This window comes from Ylistrum balloti, unplaced genomic scaffold (genome assembly GCF_031769215.1).
Source record: "Ylistrum balloti isolate Yb309-2 unplaced genomic scaffold, AGI_CSIRO_Ybal_v1 Utg370370, whole genome shotgun sequence".
Taxonomy (NCBI): Eukaryota; Metazoa; Mollusca; class Bivalvia; order Pectinida; family Pectinidae; genus Ylistrum; species Ylistrum balloti.
This window is the reverse complement of record NW_026782260.1, coordinates 60,529-87,062: the sequence shown is the minus strand read 5'-3', so window position 1 is coordinate 87,062 and position 26,534 is coordinate 60,529. Positions and strand designations below refer to the sequence as shown.

The 26,534-nt window shown below is 34.9% G+C and overlaps 1 protein-coding gene across 1 annotated transcript in view; it reads left to right on the top strand.

Annotated features, from left to right (window-relative positions):
- LOC132554027 (mitogen-activated protein kinase kinase kinase 13-like) overlaps window positions 1–5,229 on the top strand; it is an 83,293-nt gene extending 78,064 nt beyond the window's left edge. Inside the window, exons 9-14 of the mRNA XM_060218324.1 lie at window positions 97–206; window positions 703–819; window positions 1,361–1,489; window positions 2,697–3,501; window positions 4,360–4,662; window positions 5,134–5,229. Coding sequence (XP_060074307.1) covers window positions 97–206; window positions 703–819; window positions 1,361–1,489; window positions 2,697–3,501; window positions 4,360–4,662; window positions 5,134–5,229 — 1,560 coding nt within the window. The remainder of the gene's footprint in view (window positions 1–96; window positions 207–702; window positions 820–1,360; window positions 1,490–2,696; window positions 3,502–4,359; window positions 4,663–5,133) is intronic.
- Window positions 5,230–26,534: the final 21,305 nt, after the last annotated feature.

Sequence of the window (26,534 nt, the reverse complement as noted above, 5' to 3'; positions counted from 1 at the left end):
TTTAGTTATTGAAGTGTCAGCTTCTGATAAATAGATATAATCTAAATGTGAATTTCATCTATTTCTCAAGTACATCCTCGTTTTTGCATTTCATAGGCATCCTGGAAGGAAGAGATTGCACAACAGCTCCAGTTGATCCGCTGTGAGGGTTCACACATGCCCCATCTGGAAGAGGAACTGGTCAAAAGAAGACGAGAGGAGTTACGGTCAGTGACATGTGAAGAATGTATTAACCAAGATCAGTAGCGAATGAAAATATTGATAGTACATTTTTTTTCATTTCCCTTGATATAGTGACAGCCCTCTTTATAATGCCCAAAGTTGACAGGCAGGATAGATTGTTTCAGGAAAACAAGACTTATTTGTTTGTGAATAGAATGATTGTTTTTATCAGGAATAAGAAAATATGTCTATTGTGAATACGGTAAACATTCTTATCAGGAATAAGAAAATATGTCTATTGTGAATACGGTAAACATTCTTATCAGGAATAAGATAAATATGTCTATTGTGAATAGGGTAAACATTCTTATCAGGAATAAGATAAATATGTCTATCGTGAATAGGTTAAACATTCCTTTTTCCTATGATAGGCAGTATCCCATTGGAATTTACAAGATTTTTTTATCGCAAAAATTTCCAAGAGTTGTGAATCCTCCACACTTTATTCAAGATGCTAATAATGTGTATTGTACCTTGCAGACATGCCCAGGATGTTCGGGAACATTATGAGAGGAAGTTAGAGAGAGCAAACAATCTGTACATGGAGCTAACAGCCTGTATGCTTCAGCTTGAAAAACGGGAAAGAGAACTCATCAAGTGAGTAACGGAGATGTTTGATTTTGAGGTCATCTGAGTGTTTTATCTTGGTATGGTTTTTAGGTCATCAGAATGCTCGACTTTTATACTTTTGAGGTCTTCTGAGTGTTTGATTTAAAAGGCATTTGAGTGTTTGATTTTAAGGTCATCTGAGTGTTTGATTTTAAGGTCATCTGAGTGTTTGATTTTAAGGTCATCTGAGTGTTTGATTTTAAGGTCATCTGAGTGTTTGATTTTAAGGTCATCTGAATGTTTTACATTGATTTGATTTTAAAGTCATCTGAGTGTTTTACTTTTAGGTCATTAGAGTATTTAACTGTAGCCAGTGTTTTAAATAAGGTATTGTGTAATTCTTTCATTGAGATACAGACATCAGAAAATTTACTGCATTTTAGCTATGACATTTCGTTTCTTCTGATTTTGTAATAATCAACATAGTTCTAAACATCTTGAAATTTGTATAATGCGTCAACTTTAGGACTGTTCACCTTTGTTTTACCAAATATACATCAAAAAATGATTATTTCTTGTTTTAATGTAGACGAGAGCAGCAGTTGGCTATGTATACAAAGAAGAGGAAAAGTATTGTTCGCCCTGTGATCCGTGCCCAGGAGCGGATAGAGAGACTCAGCAAAAAGCGCATGTACAAATCTGGTTCTGAGGTTACAAGGTAAGTTTTCAGCATGGAAATTAGGTTCAAAGGTCATACGATTATAGGCAAAAGAACGCTGAAATGTTGTAAGAGTAGCAAATTAAAGATCATAGGTCATTGGTAGGCAAATAAAAGTTCAAAGGTCATAAGGTTAGTAATTTTCAAGTAAGATGAAGAGTCTGTAGCTAAAGATAGTGCTAATGGTTTTTCTTGGCATTTCACCTTTTACCGAAAATCCAATAAGACTCGAGCATTAATTAGTCTATAGTTTCTTGAACGCTTTTGAAATGTACCATTCTTTTTTTTCTTAAAAGTTACCAACAAAATTTTCCAGTGATGATACAATCATTATAGTAAGACTAGAGGAACCGTAAAAAACAGAATTAAGATTCACATTTAATATTCCAAAACATTTTTTATAAGTTACAATTGACTTCTGTTATGAATAAGCAGGATAATATTGATGGGTTCCCTAGAGGGTTAAAAACCGGCTTGGCTCCCTATTGATCTACAGTGGTTTAAATCAAAAGGGTTGTTATATAATTAACAGTATGGACTACTCAAAGGAAAGCTAAATTACCTAATGAGGATTTCTACTGGATTAATGAACAGAAGCAATGATTTGCCTGAGGTCATCGAGATGGAATTTTTTCATCAGAGGAAAACTAACTTTATTTTAGTATGATTTCATATGAATATTGGTCTTCTGGTGCATCCTTGATAAAAAGATGATCCCAAAGAAATAATATTGTACATAATTAGTAAACTATAATGATGTATATAATTGGAATCAACTGATTTGTGGTTAAAATGGCTAAACTGAAGATGACTGAAAGTAATTAAGGGTTAAGCCCATGCCTTTTAATAAGCCCACAAACTGTGCTATTATATATGGTACATACTACTATGGGTTGTCCTAATATCAATGGTACTGCTATGGTTGTTCTAATATTGATGGTACTGCTATGGGTTGTTCTAATATCCATGTTACTGCTATGGTTTGTGCAAATATCAATGGTACTGCTATGGTTTGTGCTATCATGATTGTACTAAATTGATTGTACTGTCATGGATATTACTACTATATAGGTTGTGCTATCATGGATGGTGCTAATATGAGTTGTGCTGTCATTTGGAGTGTGCTATCATGGATGGTGCTAATATGGATTGTATAATCATGGGTAATTCTTCTATTGGTTGTACTTATGTTTACTGTCTGTTTTAGCCCAGATAACCCGAACATGGACAGTAGCATGACTACAAGTTCAGAGGTTGTTCTTCCATCACCAACTAAACAGAGGATGCGAAAAAGCCGTCATCGTCGTACCAATAGTAAGGGATCTCTCAGTAACATAATGGGAAGTCCAGCAAAGAGCCCTGTCAGGGATGTACTAAATGACGAACTCCAAGGGAAGTCAGTGGCCCTACGACGCCTTGAGCATGCTCCACTGGCCTCTTCGCGGTTTCCTTATCAAGGACCAGGTATGGCAATACCGGAGCAAGCAGTCTTACGCAGTCATGTCAATAAGCCAACAGAAATTGCCAGGAATGAAAAGAACTTGAACGATGTTTGTTTTGGATGTGATGGAGAATGTACAGACAATTCATGCCCTAGCAGTAAACGCTCTAGTCGAGCGAGCGCCGACGTAGAAAGTAATTTGGGGGACTCAATTGGGGGCTCCCCTTGTCGGAGCCCCTCCCAAGCCCTCTACGATTTAGTGGAAAACCAAAACAATGAAATCAAAACAACTACCAGAGAAAAAGACTCTAATGAAAATCTTAATTGTCCTATAGACTCTACTAATTTAACCACGAACACTTCAATTGAGTGCACATGTACCTGTACTACAAGTACAGCTATACCTGTGATAGATGCGAATTCCATTATTAATCAGACTGTGACTCGCACAACTAGTGAACCACAACTCTCGCCAAAGCAGCCACATATTGCACAACGGATGAGCAGTTTAGACTCCAATGATTCTATAAACATTCCCCAACATCGGCACCACCCGCACCGACCCAGAAAGGTAAGACCAGCAAATCCATTTCATCTACAAGCTACAGGCTTGTTCTTTTGCTTATACCAGAGATTGAATTTTGGTTTTAACACGAGACAGAGCAAAATATTGCAGATTCATCGGTATATCGATCTTAAAAATGAGTTATATCACAATTAATGAAGAATTAGTATTATAATCTGATTGGTCAACTTTGAAAAACAGATTTTTATCTTGTTTTATATTTCATAGTTCAGGATAAGATGTATATTGGCTGTATCAAGAGCATAATGTTAGTAATTATCAAAACTTCAATGTCATATACATTGATAACTGGAAAGTCATCTTAAAAATTACAATCATTTTGAATCATGTGATCTAGAATCTTTGAATACAACCAGATAAATGCTGTGTTTATGGCAGGCTATAATACACAATATTCATATTTTATGAACCCTCACATTTTGATTAATGACAAAATAGTATATGACTGAATATTCTGTTTTCGATGGTAAACCATTTAAGTTTTGGGTTTACCATATATATTTCTGTTTTATTTTTGTTAACATTTTATTCTTTACAAGCAGTCACATTACTTGATATCTGATGAAATTTTCTAAGTCATAACACATTGGATGTCTTTGAAGAATGATGTTTTGGCTTAGTATTATGAAGTAATGCAGTCCCAAATTATTTGAATTATTTTACCTAAAAATAGAGTCAGATTATGTAAAGAAATGTGCTGGGTTTAATTCTTGGCAGAGTACCAAGCAAACAGTCTTTTTTATCTACTTAAAAGTTTGAACTTAATTCAAAATTTCTTGAGTGCATAAAACTGTTTTAAGGGAGATAACTCCTATAGACTTAATGTCAAATTCTTATTTCCAGAATTCTGATGACTCCTGGTCATCAGAGGAAGGGGAAGTAAGTGAGGACGACAAAAGGAGATCACGTAATCGGCGGTCTTACTGTTCTACGATAAGTTCAGAGGGGATTCTGTCTGAGGAGGAAAATACAAGTGAACAGTCTGCTCAGGATACTCCTGATGGACTCCTGTCCACAAACAGCTCTGAGAATCTCCAGATGGAGCTGGCAAACTGTGCTGTGATATCTGACGGACTCTCTGACAAGGAACTTACCGTCAGGAAAATACGCAATCAAGTGTCTGCCTCTCCAGATCGCGTGTTCGAGGTACAGTAGCACGAAATTTAAGTTCATAATGGAAAATCTTTAAAACGTACCATGTAGCTATCATGTGACAAACGTCTCTTGAAAATGGACAACATGCAACATTGCAAAAATAAAATATTCTGGTTTCTACTCCAGATGGCAAAATTTGCACATTTCTAAAGAAACTCTTTGTTCAGTATAAATCACTACCTCAGTTGTGAGACCAACATGGAATATTACCAATCATAACACTATTTACATGTAAGTTTTTACTTGAATTGTGTAGAGACATGAAACTTTGTAAGAAGAATTCACTATTCAGATTTGAAACAAAGTAACTTGGCCACAATATACAGGTTAAGACTTGTTTCATTTTCCCATTGAACAAAAGTTTCTCATTTTAAACTGTTTGATGCTGAGGAAAATAAGACGTGATATATTATTTAGGCATGTCATCTCAGATTTCTTAAGTTTGTTACTTGTTTGTTTCAGCATCCTGATACTAGTTCTGATTCTGATGAGTGCTCCGACATCACTGTCTCTACTACAGTACACAGAACGCGATCTCTCGAGACCAGTGGATGGTGATAAAGAAGAGGGATGTTAACATACAAGGGGACATAACTGTTTCAAAGTTCCCATGAATAAAAGTGTGGATATGTTAACTCTTGGTAAAGAGACAAATTCCAGGATTTAAGCTTCCTTTCACAGGATTTTATCCATGTATAGTGGCTGAAGATTTAATTCAATCAATGATTTGAAATAATGAAGGTTTATCTTGGCCTTTACAACTGTGTCATCTTGTGACTTTGACTTCTAAGGGAGACAACTGAGGCGAATTTGTATCTCCTTGGAGTTCAAGACAATTAGTTAAAATATAGTGAATATCAGTTATTTTCCCAATATTAAGGGGAGGTAACTCTGAAGTATTGTGATATTAGGATGTTTAATTCGATATACACATTGGATTATTTATTACCCTTCTGACCCTCCCTAAAATCTTCATAAGACTGGTCCAATTGTTAGATATCAAAGAGCCCATATTGGAATCTCAGGGATGGCAGGGTGATTGTACATGTGTTATTTGTCTGATGTTACAAAATACTAAACAGGGCAATGATTTGTTAAGATTCATTTAAAACATTTCATCTGAAATATTTGTCACATTTCAAAAATATTTCATCTAGAATATTTGTCGCAACCTTTTCAGATCATTTAAGGCAATGTCATCTGAGCCTGAAATAAACTTCATCACATCAGTGATCACTTGCATTGTTTATTTACTTAATTACTTCATTTTATTTTTCCACCCAACAAATATTAAGGATTTCAACACATGTCATCAATATCATACATAGTTCTGTGTATACATATATTTATTAAAGGTAAGTGCTATTTTCCTGATCTACATACAGACTACAATAACCTAGTCCAACCATCAACTGGGCAAGTTCATTACATCAACATAGGTGAAACAGGATTGGCTTTTTCATGTCGCTTGAAAAATATTTTATGATTATATTTTCTTTTCTTGAGTAACAGCAATGTCTTCAAATCACTCTAATATCAAACAATTTGACTTTTAACATATTAATATTATATAATGATTTTCTATTTAGCATTCAAACAAAACAATTATTATCTTCGCTCATGAATACCACTATCATTTAATGACAGGTTTCAATTCAATTTTGACACCATATAATGCTTCACCTATGAAACATATTCAGAGTAGATTTTTTAATTTTAGTAACGCTGCTGGTATTTATGGAAAAATAAGAAAGTTTGATCCAAAAATTTAAGCAGAATGATATTTGAAAGGATAGGAATATTTAACATGAACCATTTTAACATTGGAGCACAATTTAATAAGATTGAATTTAAATTTCATTGCAAAGTAAGTATTGTTAAAAATATATAAGTGTCCTTTATGTTCTAGTAATGAATTAATTATATATTTCATTAAATTGTAGCCTTGGTAATCAATCTTAAGAAAATATTTTTAACCCTTTTTTCAATTTTGAAAATGGCCTTATTTTGATTTTTTTTTTTTTAATTTATAAAAGATTTTCATTTTGTTACTTTTTTCATAGATTTCAAAATATTTTACGTATGTATTGGCAAGTTTTATAAATTTCCAAATATGCTAGTCTATTAATATGCCTTTTTTGTATTAGTAGAGTTTTAAATATAAGTTTGAAGAGATATCAGCTTTGTGTTTATATTAAACTGCTGGATTTTCATATCCCAATTTATTTACATCAATTTGTTGTGATACAATTTTATTTGATCTCATGTGTTATATTTTTATGCCAAGTTTGTTTCTATTCAGTTTGGTTAAATATCACATCCTCAAACTGATGTTATCTTAATCACAATGATGTCAAAATGTTGTTCCAGCATATATGTACCAGTAATATTGTCAAATGTGAAGCTCTTTGATGAACCATTCAAAGTTGTGGGATGGAAAGTTGGAAGAGTTATCTACCCTTTGTTTTAAGATGTGCTGATGATGAATGGCTCTTTGGTGCATTTTTAAACATTGTGTTTCAGTTACAAAATAAAAATGTTTAAGTATCAGTGAAGTGAAAATATTATTTGTTTTCCTATATAAAAACTTGACCCTCAACTTAAGTAAAATGGTAGATATGTACAAGTGTTCACTAAGATGTTGTGAGTACCAGACAAAACAGACAGGTGTGCTTATCTGTGTGTCAGAAAAATATGATATGAGGCCTACTGTAAATAGAAAACTTAGAAACCTAAATCTTTAAACATAAAAACATAAGAGACTCCTTGTTAAAAGTCAAGGTTGAGTTTAGTTCTGCCATATATTAGTAAATATTAAATATTAGAAAGAAATTCCAAGGCATTATTGATTTTCACAGTATGGTGTATGTCTAATCAAATTTTATATTCTTCAAATTTTGAGAAGAGTTAATTTATTTTAATTTTTATGTTAATCAGTGGTACCTGAAGTCTTGGATTTTAAATAAAAGCTATTACATCTTACACTTGAATAAATGCACCAGACTTGGGCATTTGAAATTCAAGGGAGATAACTGTTACCATGAATACTAGTAGTAAATCCTGGGCTAAATACTAGGAGTAGGAATCTGTGATTCAGTGACAACAGAAGTATGATTACAAGTGTTACTCATAATGTGTTAGAGAAAATTTCCTTCCGGAGATGGCTGTTTTTGTTGTATATAAAATGTTACTGTTATGTTGTTTGTGTCATGGAAGGCAGCAGCTGTACTCATGTGTAAAACAGACACACTGTACAGTGACACATTCTGTAAACAGACACACTGTAAAGTGACACTGTGTAAACCAGTATATTGTGTATAGTCATACATTGTGTAAACAAAGTGTGCAGTGACAAACTGTAAACAGATGCACTGCACAGTTGCACAACCTGTGTACAGTGACACTCTGTGTAAACAAACTGTACAGTGACACACTGTAAACAGACACGCTATACAGTGACACACTCTGTACAGGGACACTCTGTGTATAGTGACACACTCTGTACAGGGACACTCTGTGTACAGTGACACACTCTGTACAGGGACACTCTGTGTATAGTGACACACTCTGTACAGGGACACTCTGTGTACAGTGACACACTCTGTACAGGACACTCTGTGTACAGTGACACACTCTGTACAGGGACACTCTGTGTACAGTGATACACTCTGTACAGGAACATTCTGTGTTCAGTGATACTCTCTGTACAGTGACACGTTGTGTATAGTGACACTCTGTGTGTATAGTGATACACTCTCTGTACAGTGACACACTCTGTGTACAGTGACACATTGTGTATAGTGACACTCTCTGTATAGTGATACTCTGTGTACAGTGATACACTCTGTGTACAGTGACACATTGTGTATAGTGACATTCTGTGTATAATGACACTCTCTTTACAGTGACACATTGTGTATAGTGACACTCTCTGTACAGTGACACTCTCTGTACAGTGACACTCTGTGTACAGTGACACACTCTGTGTACAGTGACACATTGTGTACAGTGACACTCTGTGTACAGTGACACATTTTGTACAGTGACACTCTGTGTACAGTGACACACTGTGTATAGTGACACTCTGTGTATAGTGACACACTCTGTGTATAGTTACACTCTGTGTATAGTGACACTCTGTGTACAGTGACACTCTGTGTACAGTGACACACTCTGTATAGTGACACACTCTGTGTACAGTGACACACTGTGTGTACAGTGACACTCTGTGTATAGTGACACTCTGTGTGTACAGTGACACTCTGTGTATAGTGACACACTCTGTATAGTGACACTCTGTGTATAGTGACACTCTCTGTACAGTGACACTCTGTGTACAATGACACTGTGTATACATTGATACACTAACTATTGTTCAATAATAGAATTGTTTGAGTTATGGCTGTTAAGTTTTCTGGCTTGTCTCCACACTTCTACATGTAAATGTAGCAGTGTTTATTTATATGTGTTTGTTACTGTCAGCAATAGAAGTAAACAAAAATAATAATTGACCAATATGTACATTTGTATCATTCAATTTACCACACACACTATTACCATGAAACTAAAATAGAAGTATATTTTAAAGATAGAACTTGGATCTAAAATACTGATTAGGTGCTTTCCCCATCAATGTTAATGTATGCTGTTAATCAACTTGTAAAGAAAACAATGATCTTGTAAATGAAGTGATTACATGTATTAGATTTTTTTTTTCTGTTTTGTACATGTAGCATTTAAAACCAATTTGAGAATAATTTGCTGAAAACTTCTACATAAATCTGTCTAAAGCATTGAAAAGCTTATGTTTCATTTAGACAGTGTCATGTCTTCCCTTCCCTACTTATTTGTTATATAATCATGACTCTTGGTAAGTTTATACTGAGGCTATGTAACTGTAAGTAAAACTATTCTAACCCAACACCTTATGCAGGACAAAATATTGGTTAGATTGCACAGGATATTACAGTGTTCAGGGATCAGGAAATATTATTATAGCTGTACTGTTTGAAATTCCAAATCCTGATATTATGATACATTTGAGTGAGTAGAGGTTGTGGCTTGATTATTTCAGTCACTTTTTTTTACTGAAATCACCATGTTTTTCTGTCAAAAAGGTGTCAGTCTCATTGTAACTCACATATAGACTTCTAGATCAAAATGGAAAAACAAATCTACATCAGTTGACATGTGGGGTACCTGTACAGTACAGGGCAAGGAATATTGACTTGTGGGGTACCTGTACAAGGTGAGATATAGTGATTTGTGGGGTACCTGTACAAGGTGAGATATGGTGACTTGTGGGGCACCTGTACAAGGTGAGATATGGTGACATGTGGGGTATCTGTACAAGGTGAGATATAGTGATTTGTGGGGTACCTGTACAAGGTGAGATATGGTGACTTGTGGGGTATCTGTACAAGGTGAGATATAGTGATTTGTGGGGTACCTGTACAAGGTGAGATATGGTGACTTGTGGGGTACCTGTACAAGGTGAGATATGGTGAATTGTGGGGTACCTGTACAAGGTGAGATATGGTGACTTGTGGGGTATCTGTACAAGGTGAGATATGGTGACTTGTGGGCTACTTGTACAAGGCAAGATATTATAACATGTAGGATGCTTGTACTAGGTGAGGTATGGTGATATTGTGGTACATGTTCAAGACGAGTTACAGTAACTTGTGGTGTACTTCTACAAGGAGAGATATGGCTATGTGTTGGGTATCTATACACAGGGAAAATATTACTTGTTCTTTACCCTCTGAAGCTCCTTCAGTTTTTAGCAAAGCTCCTTCAGTTTTTCGCAAAATTAAAATTTAATAGAGAAAAATTAATCCTGTTATTGGCTGACTGTAGTGCTGAATAGATGTACAGTGATTCTTTGTTGAAAGTGCTGAACTGACATTTAAAATTTGCTGAGTCCTTGCTGAAAAACATCCCACCACTTCAAGAATATTGCTGTTTTTAGAAATCATAGTATCTGGGCATTTCTTTACTGACAGCTAAATGTTCAGATATGCAGGCTGAAAGTTAGCTCCCCCAGGTGGAATAGAAAGATTGGAAAAATAGGCTCCTCTGATGGAATATATGCATGTAGGTTGAAAGGTATAGCTCTCCCTGGTGAGATAAGATTGATAGAGCCCCTGGTGGAATAAACAGATTGGATGATATAGCAACCACTGTTGGGATGAGTGAACTGGAAAATAAAGTGCTCCCTTGTTGAATAAGCAGATTAAAAACTATAGGTCCCTTTGGTGAGATAGGCAGATCTGAAGCTGTAGGAGCCTCAGGAATGATGGGAAGTTATAGTGCCCCATGGGAGAACAGGGAGATATAGTGCCCCCTGATGGGATATTGAGATATAGTGCCCCTTAAAGGACTAGACAGATTTGAAGCTGTAGCAGCTCTGGTATTATGGGATGAGTGCCCCCCACCCCCAACCTCCCAACCCCCTGATGGGATAGGCAGGTTGGAAACAATGGTATATAGGAAAACAATGACCAGAATTGCTAGCTTATTTTTGTTATACCTACCATGCCTATATTAATATATGTCTGTTTTACATATCATTGTATTAAATAGTGGTTGTTTATGATTATTATTTTTTAAAAACTATTATTGAATTACCTCTTTTGATTTTGAGATATTTTATTGATGGATTTTTAATGGAATGCTCATTAATTGATGAAAAATATACTGTTATTTTGTTTTCACATTCCATTAAAAAGACTTGTTGTGTAACAATTGCCATTTTGACAAGCCATACACACTTTATGGCTGTTATAATCACATTTGTCAAGATTTCTTATTGTAAGTATGTGAAACAAGGCTGATTATATACCTACGAGGACTTGTTTATATCACAGACCTATAAATAGGTTTCTGTTTATATTCACTGTCTTGTGTTCACAGCAAGTTCTATCCGTATTCCAAGTTAATTCTTGTCAGTAATGTTTCTTGTTATTTGAGAGACTAAAGCCAGTGAAATACATTGTAAACACCTGGAAATCAGTTTATGGATTTGTGAGACCAGCTTTATACCGAAAGTATCTGTCAAAAAATTCACATTACATTGCAATACCTTGATTAATTTGCTGTGTACACCCAAAGTTCTGGTATATTAAAACTCTCATATCATTTACAGATTTACTGAAAACATATTAAGACCTTGTATGTACACAAGAAGATAGTTCATGTAATTAAATTTGTACACTTTAAGACTAGCCATATACATGAAGACTTCTTGTATACACATTAAGACTTGCTGGATACATCAGACTTGCTGTAAACACATTAAGACTAGCTGGATACATTCAGACTTGCTGTAGACACATTAAGACTAGCTGGATACATCAGACTTTCTGTATACACATTAAGACTAGCTAGATACATCAGACTTGCTGTAGACACATTGTGACTAGCTGGATACATCAGACTTTCTGTATACACATTAAGACTAGCTAGATACATCAGACTTGCTGTAGACACATTGAGACTAGCTGGATACATCAGACTTGCTGTAGACACATTTAGACTAGCTGGATACATAATACTTTCTGTATACACATTAAGACTAGCTAGATACATCAGACTTGCTGTAAACACATTAAGACTAGCTGGATACAGTCAGACTTGCTGTAGACACATTAAGACTAGCTGGATACATCAGATTTGCTGTAGACACATTAAGACTAGCTGGATACATCAGACTTTCTGTAGACACATTTAGACTAGCTGGATACATCAGACGTTCTGTAGACACATTTAGACTAGCTGGATACATCAGACGTTCTGTAGACACATTAAGACTTACTGGATACATCAGACTTGTTGTAGACACATTAAGACTAGCTGTATACATTAAGACTTGCTGTAGACACATTAACACTAGCTGTATACTTTAAGACTTGCTGTAGACACATTTAGACAACCTGGATACATCAAACTTGCTGTATACACAATAAGACTAGCTTAATACTTCAGACTTGCTGTAAACACATTTAGACTCGTTGTAAGCACATTAAGACTAACCGAATACTTTAGACTCGCTGTAAACACATTAAGACTTGCTGTAGACATATTAAGACTTGCTTGATACATCAGACTTTCTGAAGACACATTAAGATTAGCTGGATACACCAGATTTGCTGTAGACATATTAAGACTTGCTTGATACATCAGACTTTCTGAAGACACATTAAGATTAGCTGGATACACCAGATTTGCTGTAGACATATTAAGACTTGCTTGATACATCAGACTTTCTGAAGACACATTAAGATTAGCTGGATAAATCAGACTTGCTGTAAACACATTAAGACTAGCTTGATAAATTGAGACTAGCTGGATACATCAGACTTGCTGTAGACACATTTAGACTATCTGGATACATCAGACTTGCTGAAGACACATTGTGACTAGCTGGGTACATCAGACTTGCTGTAGACTCCTTGTGACTAGCTGGATACATCAGACTTTCTGTAGACACATTTAGACTAGCTGGATACATTAGACTTGCTGTAAACACATTAAGACTAGCTGGATACACCAGATTTGCTGTAGACACGTTAAGACTAGCTGGATACATCAGATTTGCTGTAGACACATTAAGACTAGCTGGATACATCAGACTTGCTGTAGACACATTAAGACTTGCTGGATACATCAGACTTGCTGTAGACACATTAAGACTTGCTGGATACATCAGATTTGCTTTAGACACATTTAGACTTGCTGGATACATCAGACTTGCTGTAGACACATTAAGACTTGCTGGATACATCAGACTTGCTGTAGACACATTTAGACTTGCTGGATACATCAGACTTGCTGTAGACACATTAAGACTTGCTGGATACATCAGACTTGCTGTATACACATTAAGACTTGCTGGATACATCAGATTTGCTTTAGACACATTTAGACCACTACAAAACTACACTACCAGTTGCTGTACTACAAGGCTGTACATATATAAATCAGTACCAAGTATCTGTATGGAGACTAGGGATATGCAAACTGTTGTGATGTGAATCCAATAAAATTAATTAAGTCAGATTATTTATTATCATTATTATTATTTCAACTGTGAGATGATTAAAGGTGACAGACAATTTCAGCCTGAAAGTCAAAGGGGCCGTGAAGACACGAAGCATGCAGAATGAAAAACAAAAACAAAACATTGTACTAAACCATTCACTTGTAACATTAAAAATATTCCTTATACATTTGTTACCAATTATGTATGCATAGGTTCAATTGAAAGAGTTTACAATATATGACGAAATAAGATTTAACTCAGAATAGGTTGGTCGTCCTCACGTCCCAATAGAGTTAATAGGAATATTTGAAGCGGGCTTTATAGTCAATCATTTTCAGAAATGAAGTAATGAAACAATTTATCAGTTTCATGCAATAAAGATCAAATGTTTAAGACAGCGGCTTATTCTCTCCTATCTAAGGTATCGATGAGTGTGGTGCAAGAAATCCAAGAACACATTTTGTCAACCTTCTTTGCACATCCTTACTTATGGTCTGGAAACCAAATTGTTCCATTTCTGACCTCAGTGTTTTTTTAACTTTTACATACAGCTGTCGAAAAGGTTTTCTGATATAAAATCATCCATGCCTTCTTGTTAATCCTTACTTTCAACTTCCCGCATTTATGCAAAAACCTTAGAAAGTGCATATTTTGCAAAAGGAATTCGCAATTTGTATTTGCTAGTTTGCAGCAAAAAAACATATAAGAAAGCAACTTGTGCTGAAATTCTTGATGCCTCCTTATACAAGATGGTCTACCAACAGCTTTTGGTCTTTAGAAACTCTGGTTTGCTTTATTTTTGCTTTACATCTTATTAAAAGGCAAGTCATTATGGACGTGCCAAGTTTGGGAGATGGAGGAAGTTCCGAGAGAAAAACCACAGACCTGCGAATAGTACCTGGCAACTACCCAACATAGACCTCGAACCCATGATCCAGAGGTGGAGGGCTAGTGATAAAGATGTGAAAATAATACAAGGTCCAAATGACTTCCTCGACAAAAACACAATGATTGATTCAGCTCTTTACAGAGTATTTCATTAGACTAACACATTGTGGCAGAGAGTTCTTCAACTATCAGATATATCAACATTATGAATTTGAATTATTTTAAGTATTGAATTATTTGGGGTAGTGCATTTCCCATCTAGATTTTGACTTTTATTTTAAACTCTTTGGATTTTTCTCAGTTGCCTCTGCGGCTTAAAAAAATTAGGCCCTCATCATCACTGATGAGTCCTAAAAGAACAAAAATAGCTGGATGATGCAGTTTTATTCATTTTTGGCTCGATTGTGTCCAGCTCTAAGTTGACATCAAAAACTTTATCTTTAGTACAATTTTTCGGGATACCAGGTAGTAGAGACAATGCTGGTGGACTTTTATGGTCCCCACGTTTTGCCATAACCTGCCTGCCACATTTTAGTACTTTGAATAATGACACGATTGAGAATAAATACAAATACTTGCGGTTGTTTCAACAATATCAGTTACATAAAAACAACAATATCAATATGTCAATATAATCATCATCCAAACTGAAAATAAAGTTTGAATTTCGAACTATTTGTGACATGTAAACATCATAGGTTGGAGGATGCAGGAAAATTGCTATCAAGTAATGGGAAATTCACAATAAGGAATTTGAAATCATCTTGTTTATCATACAGCTTGGTGGAAAGCTGTCCATGTTGTTTTCATTGTATTAAAAGATCACAATGAGCAACTGACTTAGAAGAGTTGGTGTCCTTGATTTCCAATTTGAAACATCCTTGGGTGGAGGGGAGCCGATTTTATGTAAATGATGGGGTCTGACAAGGGGTTTAAAGGTAATTCTTTAAAATCCTTTGTAAGAGTAACTGGATAAAATTTACCAACTATCAATGGCATAGAAGAGGGATGGGCCCAAATATGGAGTATATAGCAAATACCCACTCTTTTGTATGAATCACACGATTTTGTACACATATGAATAGCATACCTGGAGAAGTAGGTGGAGAGTTGGTGGGGGTAAATCTTTATAAGTGGAGGATCTGCTCCACTTGGGGCCAACAGTTCTGACGTGGATATTGAACCCGTAGTTCTTTGTGTCTGAAAAGGCTATATCACCTCCAATTTACTGCACTTACAAAAGGATTATAAATTTCGCGTTCACAGACCGGTATGTATGGAGCCATAGATTGACATACGATCTAACATTGTAGAACTCTGCCATATCTTTTGATATGTTTCCAGGTCCCACGACGTGGACTTGGTTCTACCCGGTACCCAAATTTGGAATAGTAAATCGCCTGTGTCGTTTATTCTAAATTGAGTTTCGATACAGAACTGCTACAACTAGTTACTGCATTGTTTCAAAACGATAAGGTAGCAAGTTTATTTCAAAACATGGTATTTTTAAAATTTATAATCCAGATCATTACAAATTGTTTCCAAGAGGCATTTCTTAAAACAAATTACAGAATGATTTATCGTTTTTTACCTACACCTTTGTTGAAATAAATATGCATTCCTTCATTCTTTAAACAAATTCACTGCATAGAGAATATGTATATACAATATATATGTATGCAAATATCTTTAATAATTCATTTTTTTCCTAGTAAGATTAATGATAATTTAAAAAAAAACAGCGGTAATATAATTATAATGTTATTATTTAATTGTGTTGTATATTTTAATTTATTTTAACAAATATAATTTCTTAGGATTTCTCTTTAAAAAAAGGTTAAAGAAATTGTCGTTATCACACCAAGATGTCAGTTTGTCCTTTGGCATATACATGTTTCCATCCAAAGGAATTTTCATTTCTTAAATGTACTCAATTATAATTTTCAATAATTCAAAATTGGTATTTTATGTACGGTTATGCATACTGGAACAAGCAATCCAACCAAAAACAGGACAATTATTTCTTTTGCTGTCCGCATTATTAATTTGATGTCACATCTAAAGGTAAATTTTGTGTGCGTAAGCCAAACAGTGCTGAAACTACGAACGGCAGAGTGCATTGACAAAATGTAGCGTGAAAAATCAAAAATGTTAGGAGTGGTGCTGCTGAAATGATTCATATCATCCAAAGGCAGATTTCTGAAAGTAACAAAGGGATCTTGTAAGTTTTTTTATAATCAAAATAATCTTCAAACTCTTAACCATTGTTGTCACTCACAAAAATGAGGTTGATATTCTTACGTTAAAATCTACTATATTCATGAATTTTTATATGTTATCTATCTACTTAAACTTTAAACCCAGTCTCTCTCTATATATATATATAATGCGTTTATCATAATCACTGTGATTTAATGACATAAGAGAGAAGTTTAGAAGCCTTACTCACAATACAAGATATTCATGACCAATTAATTAAAGTCAAACGGAACGTTCAATTCATATATATATATATAACACACTGATTTTGTGTTTTAATAGCATTCAGTCTTCCTTATGAAATTACTTCATTTCAGATCAGGTGGAAAGACAATAGAATTTCTGAGATAATTGGGTTAGAGTTTTCTTCAACAGACTCTTCATGTTTAAAGTGTCAGTTAAATAAACCATACGAATAAGAGCAAAAATGCACCTAAAGAGAAAACATGATGTAAATTATGATAAATTTTGTAAAAATAGAAGGATTATGTTTTCTTTGATGTCCTGCCCATGCCTTGACTAGTGTGTTTGTTTTCATAGCTGATCTGAGAAATTAACAAAAATGACAACATTGTTTAGTCGACATGTACACACTGATATACTGTAAACAAGCAGATAAGAAGAGATAATGTGTTCTGAATTCAAAATGCATGCTATAGAAATAGAACGTTAATTCTGTTTTATGTTAATTTCAGCACATAAATTTGCAGATTTTCAAGTGTTTTTTTTCGTAAAATATCTCTGAGTTTAAGACGTTGAAGATCATCCACCATCCATGTTTTGCATCTTCGTGATTTTTCAATATTTTATGTTAACTTCGGCAAATTAGTAACCTGCTAATGCTATTACTTATAACGTCACAGTTATCATCAGAACATTAAAATATGTTATTATTTGTAAGGACTAGTCTATTCAGTTCAAAGTGCTGGTTATGATATCTTCTTAAGAGTAAGGATTTGTTGTCGGTTTTTTTGTCTTTTTTGCAAGTGATGAAATCAATTTAATATTTCTTTTTTTTTCAAATAACAGCTATACGTTTTAAGTATAAGCCCTACTATCAAAATGAATTTACGCACAGTGACATCATAAATCATTGGTATGTGCAAGTCAGTTAATCAGTATCGGAATGTAATAGACTTAATGGCAAGATTGATTAATTTAATTTCATACAAAGTGTAAAAATGAAAATGAAAGTAGTAAACACATGTTGTAATCCTTTTTATTATACATTCACACTTGCAAGCTACATACATACATACATACATAAATACATGTATGCATGCATGCATCATCAAAACTCAGATTCATAATCATAATCCAAGGTCAAGTTCATAAAAGCAGGGCAAAATGTGAACAAAAGAAAGATTTACACGGAGACTTCTAAAAAAAGGACAAGGAGAATAAACCCGGTGTTCCGGAAGAGTAAGCGTCTTCTGCTTCATCGACGACATCAACAATGTAAATAAAGATGTGTTTTAATTCATGATTTATATAGCCAGGTAAAAGTGTTTGCTTGGGTTCAAAGATGTCCTTATGATTGCCATCATGAATATTATCATTATTTTGTTCTTCAAAAATGTGTTTTTCGAATTCAAGCCTGTTATTACTGTTATGTATTTTTCTGCTTCTGTTTCTCTTAGGTTATATTACGGAGATAACGTGATCAATTCTACTGTTCCTTTCTGTGTGCGTATAAACACATTTCTCTGGATGTACTCACAATAACCACGCTTAAGTGTTTAAGGCTCCTGTATGCATCAGACAAGTAATTTATGTAGATGAAGAACACTATAACAGATCCTTTTGAAACTCATGATATGACATCTTGCCTTAAAGAGTAATTAGTATCAATAACTACGTATGTTCTCTGTCTTAAAAAATCACCTGGCATCAGTATCATGTATCCGTCAGCTTTTCGCCTTTGAATTTATTCTGTTTCTTTGCAAATATTACCGATTCTACTGTAGATGGATTAAACTGAATATCCCACTGTTTAGCCTAATCTTTTATAGAATTTGAATCATTATCAGGAGACTCAGCTGCTTCAACTGGATCATCATTGACAACTTTAAACAGAGAGGTATCATCAGCAAACAATTTAATAGAGCTATTAACACAGTCGATAATACCATTTATGCACTGTACCGTAAAAAGAGAAAAGGTCATAAAACTGAGCCCTGGGGGACTCCTGCATTAACATATTTAAAGGTTGAGGCAAAGCCTTCAATTGCCACACGTTTTTTCTATAAGATAAATACTTTTGTAGCTACATTAAACCATTACCTTTAATTCCATAAGATTCAAGCTTGTATAATAAACCCTCATACCAGACTCCATCAAATGCCTTGCTTATATCACAAAATACAAATCTCAACTCTTTATTATCATCTAAGCTACTAGTTATATTGTGATATATGCAAAGCAGTTGGTTAATAGTTAAATCCTGACTGATCTTTTGATATAATTTCAGATAAAGACAGATGGTGGAACAAATATTTAAATATAATCTTTTTTAGCATCTAACTAAAACATGAGGTCACAGAAAAAGGTCTGTCATTGGCTGCATCATTTTTATTCCCTGTCCTTTATAGATAGTAGTGACGTTAGAACATTTCTAACTGGAAGGTATAATGCCTGTCTCAAGGGTTTTGTTAAAAAGTTAAGTGAGAGGTAATGAGACAGAAGGAGCAAACATTTTAATTATTTTCGGAGAGAGATTATCAGGCCCTGATGGTTTCTTAACATTTAGTAAATATCTAAATGAAAAATTATTACATTTAATTTCTTGTTCAGAAATAATGATATTGACAGTAGTATAAGGGATGACTTATATAGTATCCATTGCCACACAGTGGCGGTAAAGAGAAAGATTTATTGTTGGTTTTTAACACTTAATTGGCAATTTCCCACCATTACTGGGAGGGAGAGACTTATCATTCAAACTTTTAGCAAGTTTTTTTTTATAATTACTCTTTTTTTTTGCATTTCTTATTAGAGGAATTACATGGTTTCTTTTCTGTTTGTAATTTTCACAATAATGTGGTGATGAATTTGCTTTAGTCTCTTTGTGAATTCGATTTCCTTGCCAAATATTTAATTTGATTGTTTGATTCATCCATGGTTTGTCATTAGGTCGAATAGTATTTTTTGGAGGGGATAAACTGCTGGATAAGACCATTGATAGATTGAATAAGAAATTGATTAAGCTCTTAAGCAGTCATAGAATTAGATATTTCATCCCAGTAAAATATTGCCAATTCATTGTTCATGTTATCAAAATCAGCTTTATCAAATATGTATTCTTCTAAAGTGTAAACATTACGTTTAAATATTGAGTACTGAATTTCAAATGATATCAATGAAATTGATTAAGTGAGGACAATATCTAATAATGCTGAAGTAGTATGAGTTACACGTGTAGGTTCAGTAATTAAATTTATCAGATTATATTTCATTAATGTATAATTCAGATGAGGACTTTGGTCAATGCACAGCATATTAACATTTATGTCACCAGTAATTATAACATCCATATTAGTCTCAATGACAGCTTCTAACATATTATCAGGTTTAGACCAGTAGGTAACTGATGACTCTGGTCTGTATAAACAACCTAATAAAAACTTTCGATGATCAAATTTAATTTCAATCTAAATCATTTTTGAATCTTTACAGTAAATAATAAAACCTCGTCCAGGACCAGTCCTACGATCACGCCTGTGAAAATGTTCAGAGTATGAAGTTAGTGTCACATCAGCATCAGATATATCAGGTAAAAGAAGGGTTACACATGAAATATCACTATCAGACAATTCAGTATCTAAAAGTTCAAGTTTATTTCTTAAATACCCTACATTAAGATATTTAATAGACAGGTTACACAGAGATCCTGGATTAGTTTCAATATCATTGTTTAATAACAGCAAAAAGTATATCAAATACATGGTGACTAGGTGATTAAGGAAGATTAACATAATGTAAACAACAAGGGGGGATAACTCCAAATACAGTCTGGTAATGAACAACTTATTATAAACTTACATAGCACCAGTAGTAACATCAAACACGTAATTGAAGTTGGATATGGAAAAAATATACAACTTGTATGAATCCATCTCAAGTTAGAAAAAACGCAATCAAAGTTAAGGGCATAAGCTGCAGTAATATGTGATAGGAGAAAAACCTGAAATACCCGTAGTTATTATCTACAGGAGTGGAAGAGAGAGGAAAGGTGACTTTGTCGCTCAGCTTTACCATAAAACAATATTAAATTATACAATTAGTGCATATATATAAAGATTACGGTGAATGGATGATCTGAACGTGCGTGTATTAAGAAAAAAAATAAAGAACACTAATTCAAATCTTATCGATCTGAGGATGAAGCTTTGCCTACATGAAAAAATAATGCATTTTCATCGTTTGATAACTTAACGTCACCGAATAAGAGCAATTTATTTAAGATTGGGCGATTTATTGCCGCACAGGAATTTACACGGAGGTGACAGAAAAGACTGCAAAGTAACAAATATTGTTCATTATTCTCTTCGTTTCCACACGAAAAAAGGGCTATCGACGAGATTTCTACAGTAAAAGTAGAATTTTAAAGCGCTATACTTTGTTACTAATCTCGAGTAGTGGATTTGACCCATCCTGCCACCGATATAAAAAATGGTACTTTGTAGCGATGATCAAAGAGGTGATTTTTCAGTCTAAAAATCGATGGATCATTTTTAAAGGATGTTTAAGCCTGGCAAGGAATTCCAAATTTCAATTACAGAAGACAGGAAAGATAAACTATATAAAGTAGTACGACAAAAGCGTTGTCGACACGGGTATGGTAATCATAGGTAGCGTTGTTATGTTGAGGAAGAATATCTTGTTGGTATTTACAGGGCGAGAACGTGAACCATTTTATGAAAACAGATGATTTTATGCTTTCGTCTTTGTTCCAATAGCAACCAGCCTGTCTATATATGGTTTTGCTCTCCTAGCTAGCCTTGTGCCACTAGTAACTATTCGCGTTGCTTCTAATAAGTCTGATTGGGTTTTAGTTACATTATCTCAAACACTATCACCATACTCTAACACAGGCCAAATGAGTAAGAAACACGCACATTGAAGGCATCTGTAATGTAAATAAAAATTTCCTCATAGTATTATTTTTGGGTGAGATCTTAGATTTCTTATCGTTAACCTGTTCATTCCAATAACCATTTCCTGACAGTAACAGGGCAAGGTGTTTATGTGAAGCAACTTCAGTAATGACAATATTATTCATGATAGGGGTAGGGGATAGGGTAATAAATTTATTTCGTACTTATTAAAACAGTTTCAGTTTTAGCAGGGTTGAACTTCACTAACCACTTCTTGGACCAATCATGGATTTCATTTAGGTCGTAATTCAAATCGTCGGCACTGATTCTTAGGAAATTGATAATGGCGTACAAGGAGGTTACCACCTTACGACACCTCTTCTCAGCCGATATAAGTGTTCGGTGCCCCTACAAGGCGAACGTCAATTGTTGAATCGTCTGGAATTAATGGAGCTTACAAATGAGGGTCCCCCCCCCACCCGAGGGTCCCCCCACCCCCACCCCTTCCAGTAATATTATACAATAGACACACGAGTTAATAGCATTTTAGTCAAGAATACAAATTGAACTGCACAATGCAAATGTTTCGTCCCTACTGGACTGCAATTGTCAACAGCTAAGGAACGACTGAGGGGAATAAAAATTGGTAAAAGAAAAAGATGTAGATATACCGTACCCCAGTATATCGATAACAATTGTATTTTCCAATATTTAACATTTTGTGTATACTGCCATACATTCTGAAACTAATTAAATAAATTGTGTATATTTCAAATCGTGCCACTATCCAAACGTCGCATACAGGGTTACGGCAACACACGGAATGGACAATATTCCGCTTGGATGCTATAGTATTGTTATCGACCCATCCGTCGTTTTGTCATTCTGTTAGACTGTCCTCTCTGTAGCTTTAAAGTTTACGCCTGAGAGCCATGTATGTTTTGTAGGACTGATTTGAGGAGTCTTACCAATTATTATGTGACCATTACTAAATAGAAGAAACGTTACCGAAAATATGAATTGTCAAAGTAGGTTCTGATACACTACCGTAACGAGCCTATGATATTTAAGTTGACCATCACCAAAACACTGTTACATGACGCCCCATGTAAAGGACTGACCAGATCCATTGTAGTGACAAGCAGGGAAGTACATTAGGTGTTTGTTGGTATGTTCGGTGGTTTCGTTGTTGTTTACATTGTTCTCATTTGTTAAAGTTACGATGAATATGATAAGATTTCCATGGCGGGTTCCGTCGACGAAACAGCCGACTGTTACTGTTCCGGAAAACAAATGATTTCTATTCTCGATCTATAACTGTATATCGTGCCTTTCTATGAATGTATACGTTGTGAATTTAGGAATGTATTCTTTACAAGAAAATGAAATTATATCTCTATCAAATGTTCACTACTGATAACATCGTTTTTGTTTGTGTGATGAAGTCTGAAACTTCCACAAGCTGATATCACGCCCCTTGAAGAGATATCACACACGCCTCGGTTGCGATTATGTTACATGATATTAGCCCTCGGTGCTAGAAAATTATAACTTAAAATAAGACTCTGAGCTGTTTCGGAGCTAGATTAAGAGTCCCTACACAGAAGTTACTAGACCCTGGACGATACCAGAGAAGCTACTAGACTCTGCAAGTGGCCCTAGAAAACAGCATTATAAATAAAATATTCACCACCAGCTAGACCCTCAACGATATGAGAGAAGCTAAAAATGTTAGCTAGACCCTCAACGATATGAGAGAAGCTGAAACAAATTGGCAATATTCTATTATTATGCATTGGGGGTAAAATTCCCCAAGAATTAAGTGCCAAAAAATGAACGCATGTTTAACAGAGTGATAACACGCAGGTAAAAACAAATATTAATAAGAAACTGATAAATGCAGAAAATACAACCCCAACCCCCCTTAAGTTGCTAAGAGTGAGTAGCCCATTATACATAAAAATATGGTTATCTTGTAACTGTTGCACATGAAACTAAAACAAAAATACATGAGTATAAAATAAAACCAATGGTATAGCCGGGGACGGTGGGTGGGAATGCACAAATTTCACAAACAAATGCCTCCACCAAAAACTCAGAAACTATATGCTGCGGGGCCTTCAGATCCCTAACAGGGCATCCTCCCCGAGAACGCTGATTGGTCAATTAATTAGCATCAACCAGAACTCATCAGCATAAATACATAAACAAAATTATAATGCCTGCAGGGCAAGGAAAATCACTAACACTAATACATAATGAAAATCTTAATTGAAAATTGCTATGTCAGCTAGCAAGGAGAACTTATTGTATATAAACTATAATTTAATAATAATATTAAATTATCATTTTATATACAACAAGAACGCACAAGAACAGTTAAATGTTTATTACACTAAAGAAAATAGACAAGCTACGGTTTGGCGTAACAGGGGCTACTCACTCTATTCATAATCACTATTAACTACTAGAAAATTATAACTTAAAATAAGACTCTGAGCTGTTTCGGAGCTAGATTAAGAGTCCCTACACAGAAGTTACTAGACCCTGGACGATACCAGAGATGCTACTAGACTCTGCAAGTGGCCCTAGCAAACAGCATTATAAATCGAATATTCACCACCAGCTAGACCCTCAACGATATGAGAGAAGCTAAAAATGTTAGCTAGACCCTCAACGATATGAGAGAAGCTGAAACAAATTGGCAATATTCTATTATTATGAATTGGGGGGTAAAATTCCCCAAGAATTAAGTGCCAAAAATGAACGTATGTTTCAACAGAGTGATAACACGAAGGTAAAACAGAGTGAGAGCCCCCAAGAGATAATAATAGATATTAAAATAAGCAAAGTAAAATGCAACGCTAGGTTATAGGCCTAATTTAAACTCATAGTATGCTTAATAATACAAGTAGATTGAAATGACAAGAACTATAGACCTAGACAAACTCATGAGAAAATAAAGGCCAAGACAAGTAAAAGTTAATCCCTAAAAAAACCCATCCGCACCCTATTCAGGAGGACATAACCTGTTGAGCCCGACGGATAGTAGCAGGATTGATCCGTATATAGCGTATGAAACAGTCAGATGACCATCGACCTAAAGTTTGAATGACATGGTCTTCCACTCCAGCTGCTGCAGCAGAGGTACTAGCGCCAATACGGAAAGAATGACCATTGAAAGAGTTGTTATTTATACCAACCCTAGACAAAGTCTCCTTTAAATACCAAATAAATGTATGACGCATTAAGGGTGTAGATGAATGGATATGATCTAAAAATAAAGGAGAAGAAAGAGTGGCACCTGAGGTTAGTCTTAAGTTTAAGTATTCTCTCATAGTGGACACAGGTGTAAAAACACTATTTTCAAAAATACTAATATCTACAACTTTACCAAAAGGGTCTGTTTTGGATGAACGCAGCGTGAGATTGAAACAAGATAAATCTGGTAGTACACTAATATCGCAAATGCGAATAAAATTGGTATCCCACACAGCATTACTTGTAAACTCACCACAGCGTAAAAAACCAAAGAAAGCAGTTTTATAAATACATAACAACATGAGATCAACAAATGGGTTAAACATACCCTGTTGAGCAATAGCGTAACACATATTAGCTAAGATTGCACAAGTAATAAGGAGACGTTTGACAGAAGTGTTAACTTGAGTCTTCTTAACAGCGCGTAAGATATAAGACAATCGTAGAGTGTTGGCGGTAGGGTCCCCCAACTTATTCTTAATGTAGTGAAATCTAATACCAGCTAGGTATAGTTTGATAGTGTCAAATTTAAGGTGCAAAGACTTCTGGCAGTGTGTCACGAAACGTGTTGGCAGGAAAACTTGTGCCCTGCATAAGGATGAAAGTTAATAAACAGTTAAGTCCTGACTGGTACGAAGCTCTTGTACGTTGGCTAAAAGCAGAGTCCCACAATGAGTCCACGTGCAGGCTTAAGTCATCATAATTGACACCATTGGGATGAAGGTTTGCCTGAGGAGCCAGTTTCTGAAACCTTGACATCTGTGAACGGGAGATAGCGTCAGCAATATTATTATCAGATCCAGGTATATGCCGAGCATGCACAATAAATTGTTCATAGCTGAATGAGAAGTTAAAGTTCTAACTAGTCTCATAATGCTCTTAACCTTAGACCTTCCTTTAGTAATAATGTCGACAGTTGCCATATTGTCACAATGAAACAAAACACGCTTTTTGCACCACTGATGGCCCCATAACACACAGGCCATAACGATGGGGTATAATTCGAACAAGGCCATTGAAGGTTCAGAACGCTGAAGTTCAGCAGGGAAAACACCTTGGAACCACTGATTTTTATAAATACCACCAAAAGCTACATTAATAGCATCTGTAAACAGGTGGAGGTCAGCTGCACTAGTCACATGATCATCAAGGAAAAAAGAAGCACCATTCCAGTTCCTCAAAAAAAAAAGCCCACATGTTTAGGTCCGAACGACATTCCGCATTTAATTTAACATGAAAATGAAGTTCGCGCACAGAAGTCGAAAGTGAAATGAGGTGCGAGACAAACGATCTTCCTGGTTTAACACAACGTGTGG